The 21,113-nt window shown below is 34.8% G+C and overlaps 2 protein-coding genes across 2 annotated transcripts in view; one reads left to right on the forward strand and one right to left on the reverse strand.

Moving 5' to 3' along the window:
• The window catches only part of LOC123540439 (phosducin-like protein 3), a 478,889-nt gene that overhangs the window by 95,048 nt on the left and 362,728 nt on the right, over positions 1–21,113 (forward strand). The window lies entirely within an intron of this gene.
• LOC128549252 (uncharacterized PPE family protein PPE16-like) lies at positions 9,795–10,469 on the reverse strand. The gene has a single exon (XM_053525782.1). It carries the CDS (start codon positions 10,467–10,469, stop codon positions 9,795–9,797), a length of 675 nt encoding a protein of 224 aa, XP_053381757.1.

Raw genomic sequence — 21,113 nt, forward strand, 5'->3', positions numbered from 1 at the left:
GATAAACCACAAGAAGACAATAGACAAGCTTAGTACATTGATATGATAATGAAATTCGAATTCGATACACTGATTTGTTTACATACAAAAGCAATGATGTAAAAACTATTCAGGTAAATCTGGTGGAGTTACATATATTTAGATAAGCCAACATTGTTTTAAAAATACGAAATAATTGTCTTTTGTACCCATGCCAGCCATTTATAACTTCATTAAATTGTTATACAGTGGGTTTTTGTAGTACATGAACCGTAACTAAGGTACATTGTTCTTTAAATACAATTTATTATTTCAAAGACTGAAAATATCCTGAATTAATTAATACTTACAAGTTTTCTCTCTAGATGCGCAATCTAAAGACTTAAGTATAGAAATAATACTAAGCTGGAAATGTACACAGAAATCTACTTTTGTATACTGAAAACAATACATAATACTGAAAACGATATATGAATATAGATAATAAAAATAAAAGCTTAACACATTTTAAAAAACTTTAGCTATCACTATAGGTGATGAATGTCCCATGAAAACTTTGATAAAGCGTAAGTAAAATGTTGTGTTCATGGCTTTTGGTCTTTAACCCATACCGTGCTAGTTTTAATTTTCTATGATGAACTTGTCCATTTTTTAATTTGGACAGTACCAACTGCCAAGAGGTACTTACTAAAAAGATACTAACTGAATGGCGAATAACTGAATGAACAGTGTAGATCATGATAAGACGGCACAGATGTGCAGGGTGATCATGATCTACACTGTCGCAAAGACAGAATCAATCGTGTCCAGCATGATAAGGGTTAGGTTTGACCTTGAACCCAATGACCTAAGCTGTGCAATAGGCATCACTCAATGAATATGTTAACAAGCGTTGTTATTTTTATGAAAATCTTTCCTGCAGTTATATAAGAAGATATGGAGAAAACACAAATTTGATATGTCTGTGATTTAATCTCTCAAGTGCGACCTAGTGACCTAGTTGTGCACTATGCATGTAGTCCTGATTTGGTTAAGTATCGATGCTAGTTTTATGAAATATATTTCAGTGGTTTATAAGATTCAAAGACGACACAAATGGCCTTAACACTTACAAGTCTATAAATGGAGTAAATTTCAAGTATTCTTTCAACAAGAAGTATTGTTTTATCAAACTGCATGCAGCGTTTTATATATTTTTCATTATCAAAAGGCAAGATATCTGACGTACGTACGTAAATGAAAAAAAAATCATTTCAAAATGCGTACAGCTGTCGACTACAACCAAAAAAAAAAAAAACGACCATAAATTCTGTGAAAGAATTTGGATCTGTGCTCAAAACATTTTTGTGTTCCTGGACTGTGCTCACAATTGAACACGTAAATCAAGCGACAAACCATTCGAAGGTCTTGATTATTTGTTATGTAAATATATGTCAAATAACAAACCTACTCGTCCGCCCGACATGGGACGTCTCTATTCGTAATTTTCCTGTCTACGGCTATTTGGAATAGATTACCGAAATAGCCTTTTCCACGGAAAGACCTGAAAGGAGCTTTCGCGGGAACGACCGAAAATGGCCATAAATGCCCTGGTCAGGTTTTTCTGTTCAATAGGCAGGTTTATTCCATAACATATATGTTAACTGTTTGTCACAGTGACATATAATCCACTGGGCCTGTGCTTGTTTTTATGTGTTTAAAGTTTTATGTTCATGAAAATTTAATGCACATTAACCATAATTACTTACTTACTTACTTACTTACTTACTTACATTAATAAAACTTTACCGTTACACAGAAAGGAGGTTATCTGCAGAGACATGAAAACACAAAAAGTGAGTATTTGAGAGCAGTGTTGTGGGCACCGTGTTGAGTAGTTTTACATACTAAATAAAGAATATTTAAAACAGAATAATGTTAAAATACAAGTGCGAAAAGAAACAAGATTGTGTGTAGCAGTAACTGGGCGCTGAAATATCTTGCTGAAGCACTTGACTCTAAGTCACGAATGTCACACCATTTTCCCGTCCAGCCTGGAAAAGCATCCCGTGCAAGTGTCCATAAAACACATCTTGTCACCGCACGTGCCATGACACACTCTAGAGACTCTATCTTGTGTACATGGGATCCAGATATCTTGTAGACATGGGTGGGTTTCTAGGCACTTACTACCTGTAATGCAGAGAATAAATGTAATATGATATTCCTGACGCATTAGCCCTTATCATGCTGGACACGATTTATTCTGCCTTTGCGACCAGTGTAGATCATGATCAACCTGCACATCCGTGCAGTCTGATCATGATCTGCACTGTTCGCCATTCAATCTGTATATTTTGGTAAGCACCTCTTTTAACAGTTAATGGTACTGTCCAAAATGAAAGATGAAAAGTTCAGTATAGAAATTCAGCAGGATAAGGGTTAGAAATAAGAACATTTTGATGGTACGCATTATATAAAGCCGCATGAAACAACTTAATTTAGAATTTAAAAAAAAATACTCACAAAAATCTATTTCAGTATGAAGATACATCAGGTTTCGGACTTAAATTAAATTACTGAATTAGGGAGCTAAACAAAAATTAAGGTGCTACTGGCAATCATAATTAAAGCATTGTCTTTCATGGTGGCACCGGCAGTGTAATTATGAGCACATAGAAATTGCTTGCAAATAATCTTACATTTTATATTTCTTATACGAACATTGCACTCATAAGAAAGTAAATTGAGTCTAAATTCTGTTCGGCTGTTTAGCAAATGCATTAACGGTTATTCGTGCCATATACTGACACAGAAGGAAAAAAGCTAGCAAACTGTACTATGCATTTGAACTAGTAAACCTACAATCCATAGGGAAACCAGGTTAGTGTTTTTACTACTTCAGCTTAGTAAAACTATACAATGCACATCATATTTCATATTACATACTCATTTTTGGATCGATTGTCTCACAATCGATCCAAAGTTAACAATGTAGAAATTTCCTTACTGCAGACCGAACAAAAGTAGTGCCGTAGGTACAAACAAATAGTTCCGTGCCATACATTTATTTAACCACCAAAATATAATTATTTTGCCACGACGGTATTTTCAGCTGTCGAACGTCAATTTTAACGTATTTTTCAGTCAGTATAATATACATTTCTGTTGTTTTTTGTTCTGACTGCAGTAATATATTAATGCGCGAAAACTAGGTCACCGGACAAACGCCGAAGATATAAATAGATTTATTGGCTAATAGATTTACGACTATTTTGGATTCTGGCTAATACATTTACGATTATATTAGCATAGCATAGCGAGACACGGGAAAGTTGTGAGTTGTAAATATTGTGAATGAGAAATATTTGTTCGATTTTATAGATGTTTTCTTTTGGTTTTTCTTAATTATTCATTCCGTCAGTTAGCGTTTACATACAAATTTTAAATGTATATGTATTCCATCAAAATGTTGATACAGTAATGAAATGACGAAGCTAGGAACATTACACGTTACTTTATAATCAAAGGTTCACTTTGAACAGCATGTTAGTATTGTTACACTTTACTATTGATTATTCTCCGCGCCTTATTCATAGATGTGTCACTCCGTTTGCCTGTATTGGATTGACAGCAGACGGAATATTGGCGGGTAGGCGCTATGTCTGCCCGATATAAAAATATGACCCACACCATTTTTCCCTAACGATTAGGCATAGTGTTATGTGTGTAATATATGATTAAAAATCCCCTCAGTCAGTACCTAACCATTCATATAAAAAAAATTATGTTAAACACATCAAAAACAACAAAGGTCAAGTATTGGGCGGATGTCGTAAGAAATGCAACTTAAATAAAATGAGCCGTGCCATGAGAAAACCAACATAGTGGGTATGCGACCAGCATGGATCCAGACCAGCCTGCGCATCCGCGCAGTCTGGTCAGGCTCCATGCTGTTCGCTTTTAAAGCCTATTGGAATTGGAGAAACTATTAGCGAACAGCATGGATCCTGACCAGACTGCGCGGATACGCAGACTGGTCTGGATCCATGCTGGTCGCATAACCACTATGTTGGTTTTCCCATGGCACGGCTCAAATAATGTTATAAATGTAACCTGTTTGGCATGCCGATTTCAACGTTGATGAGTTTTTTGTCAATAACAGTGAACTGCGTAAAAGACGGAGTATCCCCAGTGACGGATAGACGGTTTGATACCTGATCGATACCGGACCTAGACATGATATCGGTCCGACTTAAAACCATCGAGCAAAACTATAATGGTCTGACATCATATTACGATATCTATCCTATAAAAAAGAGATATTGGTCCAAGGATGGTTAGATATGGACTGGATTAGATAACACTTTTATAAAGTGCTGAAACGTTTTCTAAACGGAACAGAAATTATTTCAGGGACTACATCTTCCGCTGGCTTTGCAGACCTTCATTTTGGAAATTTGTATAGAAATGTTGTTTTATTTTTTGAAAAATATATTACGTACTAGTAAATCAAACAATAATTTGTTTCTAAATGCTTAAAAGCATCAAGTTCAGTTAAACGGTCAAAAGTATTCATGAATGCAATTACGGGCTAATACTGATGGCGGGTTATGGTTTTATCGGTCACGCAAAATATTGCAAAGGACTCTGTCTTAAGTTACTTGCAGTATTTTAATTCATATGTACACAGAGTATAGCTTACGGATAACAGATCAGAGGCTAATAAATATGTTTCGAGAAATAATTGACGAGGAGTATGTATTAAACAGTCGTATTTTTACATGCGGAGAAGGCAGTGGCTAGGTAACCGATTCCGTCAATGTCAAATAGCTAATGTTAATTGATAAATGATAAATGCTAATCGTCAAAATCTTGTACAATCTGTGTTGTTCAAAGCCAATCGATCCTCCAGTACTTTCAGTGCTTTGATTAAACTCTGTTACGTTTCAATGAAACCAGAAAAATATTGACGTTCTATTTTCATATCGGGTGTTTCAAACATATCGTCGCGTTTAAAAGATTTTTCCATGCTACTGAGGTTTTAGAATAAATTTATATGATAATTGTAAGTATAGATGTGTATCTAACGGAAAAAAAAGACTTGCATCGAGAAATATGCACTCGTTCCTTCGCGGAATAATATTGCGCTCATAAATGTCCGCTGCAGAACACATACACAATTCTCGACCTTTAAATATTACGATATGTTAAAAAGACGCATTTTTTATTAAGCATTTAAAAAATATTTCGGCATGATCGCTCTCAAAGACAGGAAGGCGATGTTTGTAGATCTATATTATATCTGTTTGTCATTTTAAGAGTACGACGGTACAACGATACATATTCTAGTAGATATAAAGCTTGCATAGATTTCCGATAATCCCATGCGCTTTTATAAACAATTCAGTTAATAGCTCATTTTTGACGTTTTAATCTTTATTCATTTGTTATTTAATAACAAATCACAACTAAATTATCAATAAAAAAGCATAATAGCAAGATTTCCACTAAAACAGAATTCATTAAATTGCTTAAATAAAATTACTGAGGGAAAAGATTTAAAATTGTATTTGTAATTGAAACGTGTTGCGACTATATTTCATACATTGATCTAAAATAAGCAAAACGTATTCAAATTTAGAAACTGCAACAAAATAATCAATCTAGATAAAAAAAATTATAATGAATGGTTAGTTCATATTAAGATAACACTTTTATAACTCATTTTAAGGATCTATAGACAGCCTGCTAAATTCGACGACTGGACATATAGAACATAGAACATAGATCTATAGGGAACATAGAGAACATAGATCTATAGGGAACATAGGGAACATAGATCTATAGGAAACATAGGGAACATAGATCTATAGGGAACAGAGGGAACATAGATCCATAGGGAACATAGATCTATAAGGAACATAGAGAACATAGATCTATAGGGAACATAGATCCATAGGGAACATAGATCTATAGGGAAAATAGGGAACATAGATCTATAGGGAACATAGATCTATAGGGAACATAGATCAATAGGGAACACAGATCTATAGGGAACATAGTGAACATAGATCTACAGGGAACATAGAGAACATAGGGAACATAGAGAACATAGATCTATAGGGAACTAAGAACATAGATCTATAGGAAACATAGATCTATAGGGAACATAGATCTATAGGGAACATAGATCAAAAGGGAACATAGGGAACATAGATCTATAGGGAACATAGATCAGTAGGGAACATAGATCAAATGGAAACATAGAGAACATAGATCTATAGGGAACATAGATCAATAGGGAACATAGATCTTTAGGGAACATAGATCTATAGGGAACATAGACCAATAGGGAACATAGATCTTTAGGGAATATAGGGAACTAAGAACATAGATCTACAGGGAACTAAGAACATAGATCTACAGGGAACATAGGGAACATAGATCTATAGGGAACATAGAGAACATAGATCTATTAATCAAACTGCTTCAATAAAAGACAGAAAAAAATACAGATGATTTTAAGGAGACGTCACGACTGAGATAGTTTAGCATTATTACAATACACAGTCGGTATTGAAATTGTGTTTCCAATACATGTGCTAATTAGATAAATCCTCAATATCTATGTGAAAACAAGGGATGTGTTTTGTATGATTGCAACACTGTGAGTTGCTCTAATTACTGACAAATGACTGAAACAATAGGAATTCGTACGAGAGATGGATAGACAAAACAACAGTGAGGTAACAATATATTCTTTTATTGTTTAAATGTATGAGTTGTAAGCTACAATAAAGAATACCCATTTTATGAAAATCAATCTGGAAGTTAGAAATAACAGAAAAAAATTAATTAGGTCATGAGTCATGATATACCTGTCAAAATTTGTCATTAGTTTTCGCGAGCTGTCAAACTTATTTTTATCTCTCTATTCTGCAAATGCATTGTTTTTGAAAGTATCTTGGACGGATATTGTAATGTGCAACTTACTTTATATTCCACATTAATATTTGTGCTTGAAATTGCTTTGTTGAGCTCACTGACGTCACATATGAATGTCTATTGTTTTAGTTTATTGTCTGTTATAAAGGTATCAAATCTCAGTATTAAGGTATAAGAATTGTTCCTTTCTGGTAGACAAAGGAAACTATTTGGTTGAATCATGATATAACGGTTTTTGGAAAGAACTGAATATTCTTTGGTTTTTTGTTATTCACCGGAAATTAAAAAAGTGACATCACCTTAACAGATGATAAATAAAGGACATTTCTCATATAACCAAGACATATTTCATATATAACATCTGGCAAACTATTTCAGTCTTTAGTGTTATAAAATCTTATCAACAACTCACTCCACCCAAACCTACCCACCCTTTATTTATTGTAAAAGATTTCTAATACATGCATTGTAATCCGAACAGTATTGTTTATCTTAGGTCTAACAAGACAATCACTGTGCACGTAATTACTACTCCCGCACGAAAATTTAAACGACAGCATGTGATTGTTATGGTTGTCATGCATCGTTGAACTCAAAAGAAGTTAAGTGCATACTGTAATGTTATACACAAATATTTTCTGTATTGAAACGTTTTAAGGTTTAGGAGTATATCACCAAAACACAGAAATATTTTATAAACGAATAACATCGTTACCAATATTTTACTTAACCATTACATGTTCTGCCGTACTGTCCCGTACTGAAAATATTCTGAAAAAGTTGTCCCCCTTTGAAAATGAACGCCATTTGTAAAGAAATAAAAATAAACAATTGCTGAAAACTGTGTTCCACTTAATTATGTAAAATTTCAACACTCGCATGCGATTGCAAATGAATCAAAACTAACATGTGTAACAGTTCTTTGAAAATGGTGAGTTTTTGAAGGCGTTTGACTGCCCGGAAGTGGGTCCCATTTAGGAAGTCTTTTTTTCGGAATTCAATGTTTATTTTAGTATACTGACACTTGTTTTGTTGTTTTTGTAATGATAGCGTGTATATTACTTATATTACTCTACAAAACAAGTGTCAGTATACTGATATAAGCATGGAATTCCGAAAAAAGAACTGTTTAAACAGGCCCCACTTCCAGACAGTCAAACGCTTTTAAAAACTCACCATTTTCAAGGAGCTGTTACACATGTTTGTTTTGATGCATTTGTAATAGCGTGCGAGTGTTGAAATTTCACATAACTAGGTGGAACACAGTTTTCAGCAATTGTTTATTTTTATTTCTTTACAAATGGCATTCATTTTCAAAGGGGGACAACTTTTTCAGAATATTTTCAGTACGTGACAGTACGGCAGAACATGTAATGGTCAGGTAAAATATTGGTAACGATGTTGTTCATTTATAAAATATTTCTGTGTTTTGGTGATATACTCCTAAACCTTAATGAAAAAAAAAATCTTAATTATCAAACATGTTATCGTTTGTGTTATCGTACGGGATTTATACCTCTTATTCACCAGTTGTTGCTCACCAGGTCAACTCGTAAGTTTTTTCCGAAAACTACGATATAAGCCATTACTGAGGAAAAAGATGGGTTTTTATGCAAAAAAAAAAAAAAAAAAATAATAAAAAAATAAAATAAAAGCATTGATCCCCAGATCATAAAGATTATTTTTTAAAATATCAGGAAATTATTGGTACATTTCTTAAGAAGGCTTTGAAACTTAGTTACTGACAGACTATGTGTTACGGAAACACATGAGAATTATTATTATTATTATTATATTATTTTATACCAGATTTATATAGCGCCCTTTTCATGATAAACACGTTCATAAGGCGCTTTACAGCAACTGCAGCAACAGGGCGCGAAATCTCCTCTTTACAGCACAGAGCGATCTGACCAGAGGGACAGATGTGAACAAAGCCCCACAGAGGATTAGAAATCAGATACAGGCTTGTCCGGCTAACTTAGCCTAGCTCGTTGCGATAGACATCTGGTTCTTTAACGTGCCAGTGTATAGCATGATACACGCAAGGATTGCCTGGGTTCCTGACCAGTACACCTCTAGCTGGGTGGGAAACACTGAAAAGCGTTTCTGAAAATTCCCGAGTAGCTGCCGGGGATCGAACCCCGACCTCAGGATTGGAAGGCCAGTGTGCAAACCACTGAGCTATCCGAATTAGTTGTTTTTAATATTTTTTCATTCGAAGAGGAAACGCGTTACAAACGGGGTAGTGGAGGTAAACTGCCATAGTTATAAAGCTTTATGTTTAACGGTCGTTATGTACGACTTTCTCCCAGGAGTATTGATGAAAAAGGTAGGAAAGTTTTTGTTGCCAAGGCGGTCCGGGTTCGATTCCCGGCTCGGAACGGTTTCGACTCCAGACGCGCACATACTTTCTTGATTTCGCATTTTTAAGATAGTTTAGAAATAAAAACTCGTGTTCTAATGTATTATTAATCGAATGATGACAAAACTTCAATTTCAAAGGAAAATCATTTTAAGCAAAAGTCAGTTCGAAGCCATTTTGAAGAAAGCTTGACTTAGATTAACGTTTTTCAAACGTACAAACAAGGACGCACATGTTTGAGTCACTCACCTGTCAATCCCACGTTACACTCACAAAACATGACGTCATATCTTTCATTACAAGTAGAGTTACTCGGACACAAATGACCATGTGTAGTACAGCTTTTAGCCATGCCAGAAAAAGTGGCGTCATTGTCAGTGTTCTTGTAAGTGGAGCCAGAGTCAACCAGGGTATGAGGTTCGGGATAGTCAATATGAGTAGAAGTCTCCTGTATAGTTGGTGTTCTTTGTCCCGTTGTAGCCGATGACTCATCTCCAAATCCTGTGTTTGTTGTTTCGCTTGTTCAATCTTGTATACCATTGATTGTTGTATCTGGAAATCTTTCGGTAGTAGTGTTTTGAAAACCGTAGCCCGTTGAGGTTTGAAAACCATCACTACCTCTGTCTCCAACACCACCGCTCGATGTGTCTGAAAAACTATCGCTCATTTTATCTCGAAAGACCTCGCTCGTTACATCTTGAAAATCATAGTTCATTGTCTTTTGAAAACCATCGCTCGTTGTGTCTTGAAAACCGCCGCTCGTTGTGGCTTTGAAACCATCGCTTGTTGTGTCTTGAAAATCATTGCTCGTTGTATCTCGGAAACCATCGCTTGTTGTGTCTTGAAAATCATTGCTCGTTGTGTCTCGGAAACCATCGCGAGTTGTATCTTGAAAATCATCGCTCGTTTTATCGCCAATACCATCCATATTTGGATATTCATAATCATAATTTGAATCGCCTTCGGTTGTGTCTCCATATGTCATGTCATCTTTGCTTGGGTTCCCAGAACCAGTTTTGCCTTCTTGAAAACCGTAGTTCGGTCTGTCACCAAGACCAGACCCCATATTGCCTTTGTTCGATTCAAAACCATTGTTGTCTGGGTTGTTAACACCGCCTTGGTTTCGGTTTCCAGAACTCAAATGGCCTTCGTAATTATCCCCGTAGTTTTCGTATAAAAGCCTGTCATGACCATTCATTTCGTTTTTATTGTCAGAATTGGATGGGCGACGAATACTTTGCCCATTTACAAAATGGAAGTGCATCTGATCTAGAATTGAAGATTTTTTCATGTAATTCGGTGCATATGTTTTTCTAAATACATATATTTGTTTTGTAACAATGTTTACTATTTTATCAACGTATTTCATCCATCGGTGGTTGTAGAGGACAAATCAAAATTTGTCTTATTTCATTAACAAAAAGCTAACAGACCTGTCCGACGACATAAATATTATTATTGTTTGTGTTAACTAAGGAACCGGTAACTGTTTCTTCTATGAGTAAAAATATGAAATATATGTCTTCATTTCTACGAATATTTACCAACCACTCACATATAAATGTAAGCATAAAATATATGAATTATGAAATAAATTATTGCCATATAATCATAATATTTATGTTAAAGAGTAACATATTGTGTTTTATACTTTTTAGCAAATCTTTGTAAATATAAAAATAATATGTACCTGCGATTAAAATGGCGGCAATTATTCTTAACATTGTCGTGTAGTAGTATTCCAGCATAGTTTTCGCAGCTTGATTTTAGTAAGTCATCTACTATTTACCTGATCAGTACACTGCCAGATATTACTGGTCCAGAATATGTTATCAAAGCAGAGAAACTCTCCCTAAGTCGCTTACCTGAAGAACGAAGCGATGTTCAAAATATTTGCAAAACGTTTTTTCTTTTTTCTTTTTTCTTTTTTTAAATAAGCGTGAAATTATTAACATATAATAGTCAAGGTTGATATCTTGAACATAATACAATATGTGACGTTGTGACGTTAATAGCAAACTTTTAAAAGCAACGAATCCGTAAAGACACTCGGATATTTCCGTGTGATTACGTATCTTCGATAGACAATTCGGTATTTTCGTCGGTTTTCTAAAAAAAAACGGAGGATGGTAAAATTGCTTTCGCAAAATGCGAAATTAGCCGACAGTCAATACAGACATGTGACTTGATTTGGGAATGAACCGCACACTTGGCCAATTACTGTTATTAAATCCATTATTATTTATGTAACAAATAATCAAGACGGCTTCAAGTTATTTATCGTCTGATTTAACACGGTTCAGAGTTCAGATCTTGAAGTTAACTCGAGTGGTTAAATACCGAAGCACCTGAACGATAAACCGCAATAAATTAGACGACAAATCACAAGAAGGCCTGATTCTTTTTATTCTGACATGCTCCTTAAAACTAAGAACTAATAAGTTCCAAAACGTCTTTTATCGTAGAATAACCCGAGGTTTAAATTGAGTTCTTATGCGTAAGATTATATCACGAATGCCGTAGGCCTGAGTGATTTATTGTTTCGCATAAGAACGAAAAACTCGGGTTATTCTACGATAAATTACACTTGGGAACTTGTTATTCCGATTCTAACAAGACATACTAGTACAAACAGTGTTAGAAAAACTGGTAACTACTTTTTACTACCGTGCTACGCACCTGGATCGGATGACGTCATTGCACGCGGGTGGTTTATTGCAGAATAATGCTCTACATGTATGATTTTTGATCTACATGTATGTAGGTTATTTGCTGGTCGTGTTAGAATATGTTAATAAATATTGTGCTGGACTTCATTTACCCGAAGAGTAATTGACGTCATAATGGTCTCTTACCTGTCCGCGCAACCGTTGCTTATCGCTTTGTTTAACTGGAAGTCGAATCGAGCCGTGTTAGAATGGTCGGTTTACGTTGACCAAAGATGAAACTAGATTAACAATAAAGATAAATATTATATTTAGAACATGTTTTGATAATACTTAATGTTAAAAGTCATTTTAAAGAACAGGTTGTTACAATACGGCTTTTAACTGGATTATTTTACAAAAATATATTTCTTACAAACACACATTTTAAAAAGTTTGTTTTTTTAGTTGAGTTTTACCGTCGCACCGATACAATTATAGGACATATGGCGACTTTCCAGCTTTAATAGCGGAGGAAGACTCCAGGTGCCCCTCTGTGCATTATTTCATCACGAGTGGACACCTGGGTAGAGCCACCGACTTTCCGTAATCCAGCTGGATAGCTTCCTCACGATAAAGAATTTAACGCCCCGAGTGAGGCCCAAACCCACATCGATGAGAGGCAAGTGGTTTGAAGCCGGAGACCTTAACCACTCGGCCATGGTGGTCCCGCATGTTTAGTAAAATATTGCAGTCTTTAATATTATAATAAAACTATTTCATGATTTTTTTTATTTGATTTGGTATAATATTATATACTTAACAAAACAGCAAACCCATAGTATGTTATTTCTCCAATATCTCAAATATTACTGAATATATATTTTTGATATCTTAACATATACACTCTACAATATGATATTTTAAAATAACATTTAGATTTCAATGAAATCATACTATGCAATTATATAAGGTTAATCATTTGACCAAACCATTCTTTAAAAGAAACAAGCATATACTTAAAACCAAGCGAAGAACATTTTAAAGACACTTGCTGCATTGTCATGTATGAGCGATGGAATTATAGAATTTGTTCAAACTTTGTAAATGAACGCAGTTTCATGTTTGAAACATAAAAATGCAAAATGCAAAAACAATCATAGGTCACCGTGCTTGTTTAGGAATTTTCTACCCTTAAAACTGGATTTTTCTTCAAATTTGCATATTCAAGGGTAGATAACTCCTGAACAAGCATGGTGACCTTCGACGTTTTTTTCATAATTCTGTTTCTAACATGACAATTTGCCTACAAAATTTGAACAAATTATATTATTGGGAAAAATTTACCAAAAACTGCAGCATACTAAGACATACTAAGCATACTAAAGACATACTAAGTGTCGTGCCCTCTTGGAAAAGGAGCATTTAATATTTGTTTGATATTGAATAATTTTATAATAAAAAAAAACTCTACACCTCTGCATTTTTGAAAACTGTTTTTCTTCCGTTATCTAAAAACAAAACATGTTCTTTGTGATCTCTTAAAATGGAATACGATTGATAAAGTCATCTCTTTGCATGATTCAGAATTTTCTATAATTTTATGTTGATCTTAAGGTATGTTTAAATTCAAAGAACTCCAACAATAGTAGAAACAGCAGCAGCTAGTAGTAGTACTTTTAGCCCTTATCATGCTGGACACGATTGATTCTGCCTTTGCAACCAGTGTAGATCGCGCAGTCTGATCATGATCTGTACTGTTCGCCATTCAGTCAGTACATTTTTGGTAAGCACCCCTTCTAATAGGTAATGGTCCAAAATGAAAGATGGAAAAGTTTATTCTAGAAATTTAGCAAGGTAAGGGTTAAACAAAATATTAATCAGACACAGCACTGGTTTAATTATTATTAAATAAGTTTGTAAAACCAACAATGACACTCTTACAAAACTTTTGATTCTTGTTGCACAGTAGAGCTAAAACAGGAAAGAACTGCTTCATCATCCATCTAATGAGTATACAAGCATATATATATACGATTCTATAGGAGATATTTTAATAATTATGCGCCTTTGTGTATGATAATGCTTCCATTTTCAACGAAGAAATTGCTGTAACATCAAATCATTTTGATATCTATTATGTATCATACTTCGCCTTTAAGTTATTATTTGAACAATAGATTCCTTAGTATCTTTTACTTAAAGAGAAAACGTGAAGATATGATTACGGCTTGACAAACAGGTCGTCTTCTACTTCATTGTTATTGTTACATTTTTTCCAAGCAGTTTTACCTATTCGCTCGCAAATGAAACAAAGTTTGTCTCAGATAACGTACTTACTGTGTGTAGAAGTTCTGATAAAAGTTTTTCATGCTGGTTGTCATGGCAACCAGAATTCTACAGTGATGACCAGAAATACGAAAGGGGACAACCAAATGAAACGTTCATGTGAAGTATGGTTGAAATTAGCATAATGGTTTACGAGTAGATGTTTTCTTTAAAGAAAGTGTTGACCGCAGACGGACGACAGACACCCGGCGATCCTAAAGTCATGCTTTTATAAAATGGAATAAATTGATAAAAAAAACTTTTAACAGACACGAAATAAGAAGATCAAAATATTTCTCACTCGAGAACAGCAGGTTTTAAATTTTCATACGTGGAAAACATTGCATCTTGTGTTCACTCGATGAAAGATAATTCGATCTTACACTGTCCTCTATATGTTCTAAGGTTTGGCTGGGCAATCGTTGTTATCGTGTTGTTGTTTTTTTTTGTTGTTGTTTTTTTGGAGGGGGGGGGGGGGGTGTTGTTATGATTTTTTTTCTCTTACTGAAATTAGTTCGTTTATAAATCTTCGACATGTGTCTTGTAACATCAAAAGAAATGGATTGTGAAAACATCAACATAGGTAGTTGTGAAGTTAGTCACTATATTTGAAAATACAGCTCATTTTGTCATCTTGTATCTTTTATGCTTCACTTTTGCCATCATCTGTTCCAGAAATATGATATACGGCTGATCTGCAATAAATGAATTCATGCGAAGTTAATCAACTGACAAATCATTACATTTAAACAAGCCTGGATGTATAGGCAAAGTCGGCTTTAAATTTATCTTCCTGGAAAAAGGGTTAACTAGGCAGTGCAGTGAGCATGTTATAAAATGAATACTCTTTTTTGTTAACGTGCACATTGGTTGATCATCCCTGTGCTTTGAAGATATAATTGTCTTGCAGATGCAAGTCAGATGCAGTCACTTAATCCGCTGGAAAAGCGGACCATTAAAACATACTCGGTCCGACTCCAAATACTTATCCTATATTGCTACGAAAAGAAAAATGTACAAGTTTTCAATCTTCAAAAGTTACCTCGTCCCTGACTTTCGATAAGACAGATCTTCTTCCGCATTCAAAATCTCATCTAACAATGACTGGAATTCCTCTTGTGTACGGCTTTGAATATATATGTAAATTGTGCATGCATTGGTTATGAAGCAATAAAATTGGTATATACAGACACCAACTGTCCAATCTAGACTGTTAGATTTAAAAGCAATGTCACTTTGATACATAATAACCAATTACTTGATAAACTAACATGGCTGGTCAATTGACAGTTTGGTATCTTTTAGAATACACACTGAGAATTAAGTTCCATCCCACAACTACAATATCTGAATTATTTTTTTCTATGTGTTTGTGTGTCTAAAATATTTTTCATGCATTCAACATAATTCAAAATTACTTAGTATCGACACTTTTCCTTGAGTAAACAAAATGATGAACAGATTTTAACCCACGATTGATTCTGCCTTTACGACCAGTGTAGATCATGATCTGCACTGTTCGCCATTCAGTCAGTACCTTTTTGGTAAGCACCACTTTTATTTATTTTTTTTTTGTTGGATTTAACGCCGCACCGACACATGATAGGTCATATGGCGACTTTCCAGCTTTTTAATGGTGGAGTTAGACCCCAGGTGCCCCTCCGTGTATTATTTCATCACGAGCGGGCACCTGGGTAGAACCACCGACCTTCCGTAAGCCAGCTTCCTCACATGAAAAATTCAAGCCCCGATTGAGGCTCGAACCCACATCGATGAGGGGAAAGTGATTTGAAGTCAGCGACCTTAACCACTCAGCCATGGAGGCCCCCTAAGCACCCCTTTTAACAGTTAATGGTACTGCTCAAATTGAAAGATGGACAGAAAATCATAGAAATTTAGCAGGATAAATGTTAAGGTGTGACTTGCTCCAATGGCAGTACATATCAATTAACATATAGAATAAAGAATGCTATAGAGTTTCTGTCTGCAATGTCAAATGTCAAAATGCTATTCAATTACTTTTGAAAATCTCCTGGCAACGTAAGCCTTCATTTGAAAAGAAGAATCGCATTATTTATGTCAAGAACGTATAAACCGGAATTACTGAACAGCTGTCTTACAAGCAAACGTGTAATAATTATTTTTTGTTAGACAAATTTATCTTTTAAAAAGGTAACACTAAAAGGAAATAACACTATTTTTATTCTGAGAGTGTTCAAGGTTGAACTATGATTTACCTTTTATGTTTATCTGAAAGGCTCAATCCAACAATCCCATCATCTCTTTTGAAAAACGGATTTCCATCCGACATGGTTGAAATATGCTGGTCTTTTTCAGAGAACATCCCTTTTTCACAATTGTCGATACTTCTATAAAGACAGTGGAAAGAAGAAAAGAATAAATTAGTTACATTATATGTCTTAATCGAATTTCATCTGGACCCTAGCATATGCCATTCAGTTCGAAACAAACGACTCCAAGCCAGAATACACTTCCATAGGGCAGCCGCTTAAGAGAATTTTACACAAAGTTTCAAAATCAGTCATTCCTTACTACAAAAATACCATGTTTGTGTCATGCATGCGGAATCGTGTGTTCATGGTGACAGAAAAACGATACAGTATATAGAAAGAGACTACTGTATTCAGCACTTTAAACATGGCGTTGATCAAATCTACGAATTCAGTCATTAAAAAAAACCCAAGGGTTGAACGCAAATCTGTCGTAACCTACATTTATTATGAGTAACAAAAGTATCGAGACGAATTTAGGAAAAGAAAAATTGGTAAAAACCGACTCCACGAATTGCATGGATTTTATAACGTTGGGTAACCGTTAAATCAAAAAGCTGCAAGCGTGAAATATAATTATAATAACTCAATCTTTATAAAAAAAAAAAAGAAATAGGTAAAAATATTTCGAAAAATCATGTAATTTTACCAGTGTTTAAGTTTTACAAATAAATGACTTATCTTGTTATTACATATTCACTATTGCTAAAATACAATTCCGTCATCATGACCATAACAAGAACAATTTCTCCGTCTCGTCAGTTTTTGAAAGCGGGTTTCTATTTAACATCCATCATATTCAATTAAACAAGTGAAGTTACTGCGAAATTCGCTGTCTTGAATCATCTGGTGATATGACGCCTTTTCCACGGCAGATACTGACAACATTTCTTTCCTTCGCATTTGTTCTGTTTATTGGGACAATACGTCTGATTTTCTTTGGAAGTGCTAGGTCAGGCGATTCAACTTCCTCATAATTATCAGATCGACTGAAAATATAACTGTTTCTATTTAATTTGTTTTAAATTATATTTACTATGCGACAAATAAAGACAAAATTGTGCTGCACACAAATACTAAATTATTTAAATCAAAATCCTGTTAAGGAAAATTTGAAAATTACTGAAGATATTTACGAAAATAAAAAAGAACAATATTGTTATCACTGTCTCGGAAATAACACGAAATGATATGGTGCTTTTATTAAAAACGGACACAAAAACATAAAGTCTTGTTACTGGATATTTGAGTCAAACAGTTAAAGCACAATTCTTACGACGAAGTTGGACTTGTTGTTGCGCTACTGTTTTCTGGTGATACCCCGGCATTTCTTCGCTTTGGCCTTGCGTAAACTGGAGTTCTACAAAACATATTTCACTCTTTGCTATTTTTCAATGGACACAAATCAACATAATGAGTACATAGACGCTTTTAAAGTTTATTCCGGTAGCACAAAATACTTGGACAATACAAAACAATTTGAATAAAATCATATATCTTCTGAAAATAGTTGCACAATGTATTAAAATTCCTTTTGCCGATGATCACGGTAAAGTACAGATTAATTTTCTTTGAGAAGTAGTTCTTTAAGTAACTACATATTTACCTCGTGTCGTTACATCTTTGGTAAAGTTCGCTGGAGATGGCTTGAGGCTGGAACAGTCGCCTGCAAGTTGTTAAAAAAAGGTCGTGATTGAATGTATTGGGTATAGTAGTTTACCTCGTGCGTAATCATAATTATTAACATACTAAGCATGCGCTAATCAGGTTGGTTTTAGGATTATTTCATTGCAATGAAACGTATCTCGAGTTGGTTTAATGGCGTATTTCCAGCACATTACGGTGGAGGAAGACCCCAGGTACCCTTCCAAGCATCATTTCAGTCAAGGACGAACAACTTTAAAACCCGAAAGATCTGTTGGAAATTTACACCCAAGAGAAATTGTTTGTTGTGTTTTGTCTTTGCAAACATTATTTTTTACAAACCGATATGGATACTGAAAATATATAGCATGGTAATGGTCGACTTAAAATTTTACTTATTGAAAATCTAGACTGTAACTGTTTGTGTTTTTTTACATATAGCCTAAATGTGTTTTCTGATAGAAGTTTTGTTAGTTGCTTTCATAAAGTATTCATGTTAGATTTTAGTTTAGTTTGACGAAAAGAGTCGGTAAAATTCACAGGTCTAGCACAAAGAATAAAAAACATTGTGTGTTTATTACATCTGAAAAGAACCATTTTATCAGCATTTATTCTGTCTATGTATAATTATAAATATAAAAAAAAACAATTATAAAACATGTATTGCGCATTTTTCAATTTGCTGATTTTAAAAGTACAGGGACTTTATAATTTAAAGTATATGTTTGTTTACTATTTATTTAAGTTAAAAGTAACACTTTATCTTGATCTCAAGTGATAGTTACCCTGATCTCAGGTCTGAATGGATCTTCCTAGCCGAGTATCTTTCTTTGGCATGAGTGGCATTTCTCTCCACGAAAGGACCAGGTGATGAAATATACAGCGTGCCACTGAAAGATTCACAGAATAATTATTTTAGTCTGTTTTGTTTAAAGATTCATCAAAAACACTTATCTTTGTCTATCTTTTCGCATTGTATATAGACACTATTCTTTACCTATTCGTTCTGGGATCTGTTATTTTTCAAGGTTCTAGTGAAGTACGAGAGGTAAAGGTTGGAATCTTAAACATGATAAAATATTCATAGTATGAACAATCTTTAACTCATTCAATATTTATTGGGACCAAATAGCCAGTATTAACACTACTGACAAATCGCTATATTTTCTAATCTAAATAGAGAAGATTTTCTGATTAGCTACATAACGTTCGAGCTACGTTGTTGACCCTACCTTCGAATCCGTTTATATAACATAAAAAGTGCCACGGCATTGGCCTTACCTTCGTGTCCATATAACACAAACAGTGCTAATGCATTAACCATACCTGTCTTCGAATACAGTGAGCACTACGGCATTGACCTTACCTTCAATTCCGTTTTATAACACAGTACTACGGCATTGACCTTACCTTCGTGCCCGTATAACACAAACAGTGCTACGGCATTGACCTAACCTTCGAGTCCATATAACACAAAAAATGCTACGGCATTGACCTAACCTTCGTGACCGTATAACACAAACAGTGCTACGGCATTGACCTAACCGTCGTGCCCGTATAACACAAACAGTGCTACGGCATTGACCTAACCTTCGAGTCCGTATAACACAAAAAATGCTACGGCATTGACCTTACCTTCGTGTCCGTTTATATAACACAAACACTGCTACGGTGACGACTATTATAAGAGCAACCAATAATGCTCCAATCAAAATTGACTCGATAGCAATGACGTCATTGACATTTTCATCTGAAATATATTCAGTAAAATACTTTAGTTACAAGAGCCGTGTTGTACATGGCCATGCATTCGCCTAAAAATGTTTCGAGTAAAAGTCGGTCAAGAAAAGAAAATATTTTGAAATTATGAATTGTAAGCATACAAGTTAGAGAATAAACAGGTATCATCCAAAAAATATTGTGTTCAACATATATGAGCCGTGCCATGGGAAAACCAACATAGTGGGTGTGCGACCAGCATGGATCCAGACCAGCCTGCGCATCCGCGCAGTCTGGTCAGGATCCATGCTGTTCGCTAACAGTTTCTCCAACTCCAATAGGCTTTAAAAGCGAACAGCATGGAGCCTGACCAGATTGCGCGGATGCGCAGGCTGGTCTGGATCCATGCTGGTCGCAAACCCACTATGTTGGTTTTCCCATGGCACGGCTCATATATATACTAGTTATTGTTTATACACATTGCAGTTCCTCAATTTTCTTATCCACGCCAATAAATGTTAAAGAAATTCCATTCGTAACATATAGACAAGTATATCAAATAAATGAAGATGTTTCAAAAAGTAAGCAGAGTTACGATTCTTGCACAGTGCACTTTCTTTCAGTGGCATCTTTCATTGTGTGAAGTTTTGAAAGTCACTTTAATAGTTTAAGAGTTATTCTTGGGACAAATATTTTATGAATAGATAAAGTAAAGGGGAAAAAATCTAAGCAAGGGTGAGTTATAGATCTTGTACACTTCACTTTCTTGCAACATCCTCTGTCATTGTGTGAAGCCTTTTGGAGTTTTGGAGCTATGCTTCGGATAAAAGTATTATGAGTAATTAGGGAGATTATAACGCAATGCAAAGTAGATACACACTTCCTCTCAATGTCATTTGTCTTTGTGTGAAGTTTTAATAATATTCCTTCAATAAGTGTGGAGTTATGCTCCAAACAAAAGGGTTAATAAGAAATCATTGAAAAGGAGATGTTTAAAAAGTGACTATGAGAGCATTTGTGGTACTGTATGAAGTTTTAACAAAATCACTTCAAGAGATTTGGAGTTATATGTATACAGACGCACGCCGGACGGACAGCGTACACTTGAACCGATCGGGACATTCATCATACCACCTGGGGTTGTGGGGGGGGAGGGGGGTAGAAAAATATAGAAACTGAAATTAGGTAAAAATAGTTGCGAAGCTAAGATAATAA

Source organism: Mercenaria mercenaria, chromosome 16 (assembly GCF_021730395.1).
Source record: "Mercenaria mercenaria strain notata chromosome 16, MADL_Memer_1, whole genome shotgun sequence".
Classification (NCBI taxonomy): Eukaryota; Metazoa; Mollusca; class Bivalvia; order Venerida; family Veneridae; genus Mercenaria; species Mercenaria mercenaria.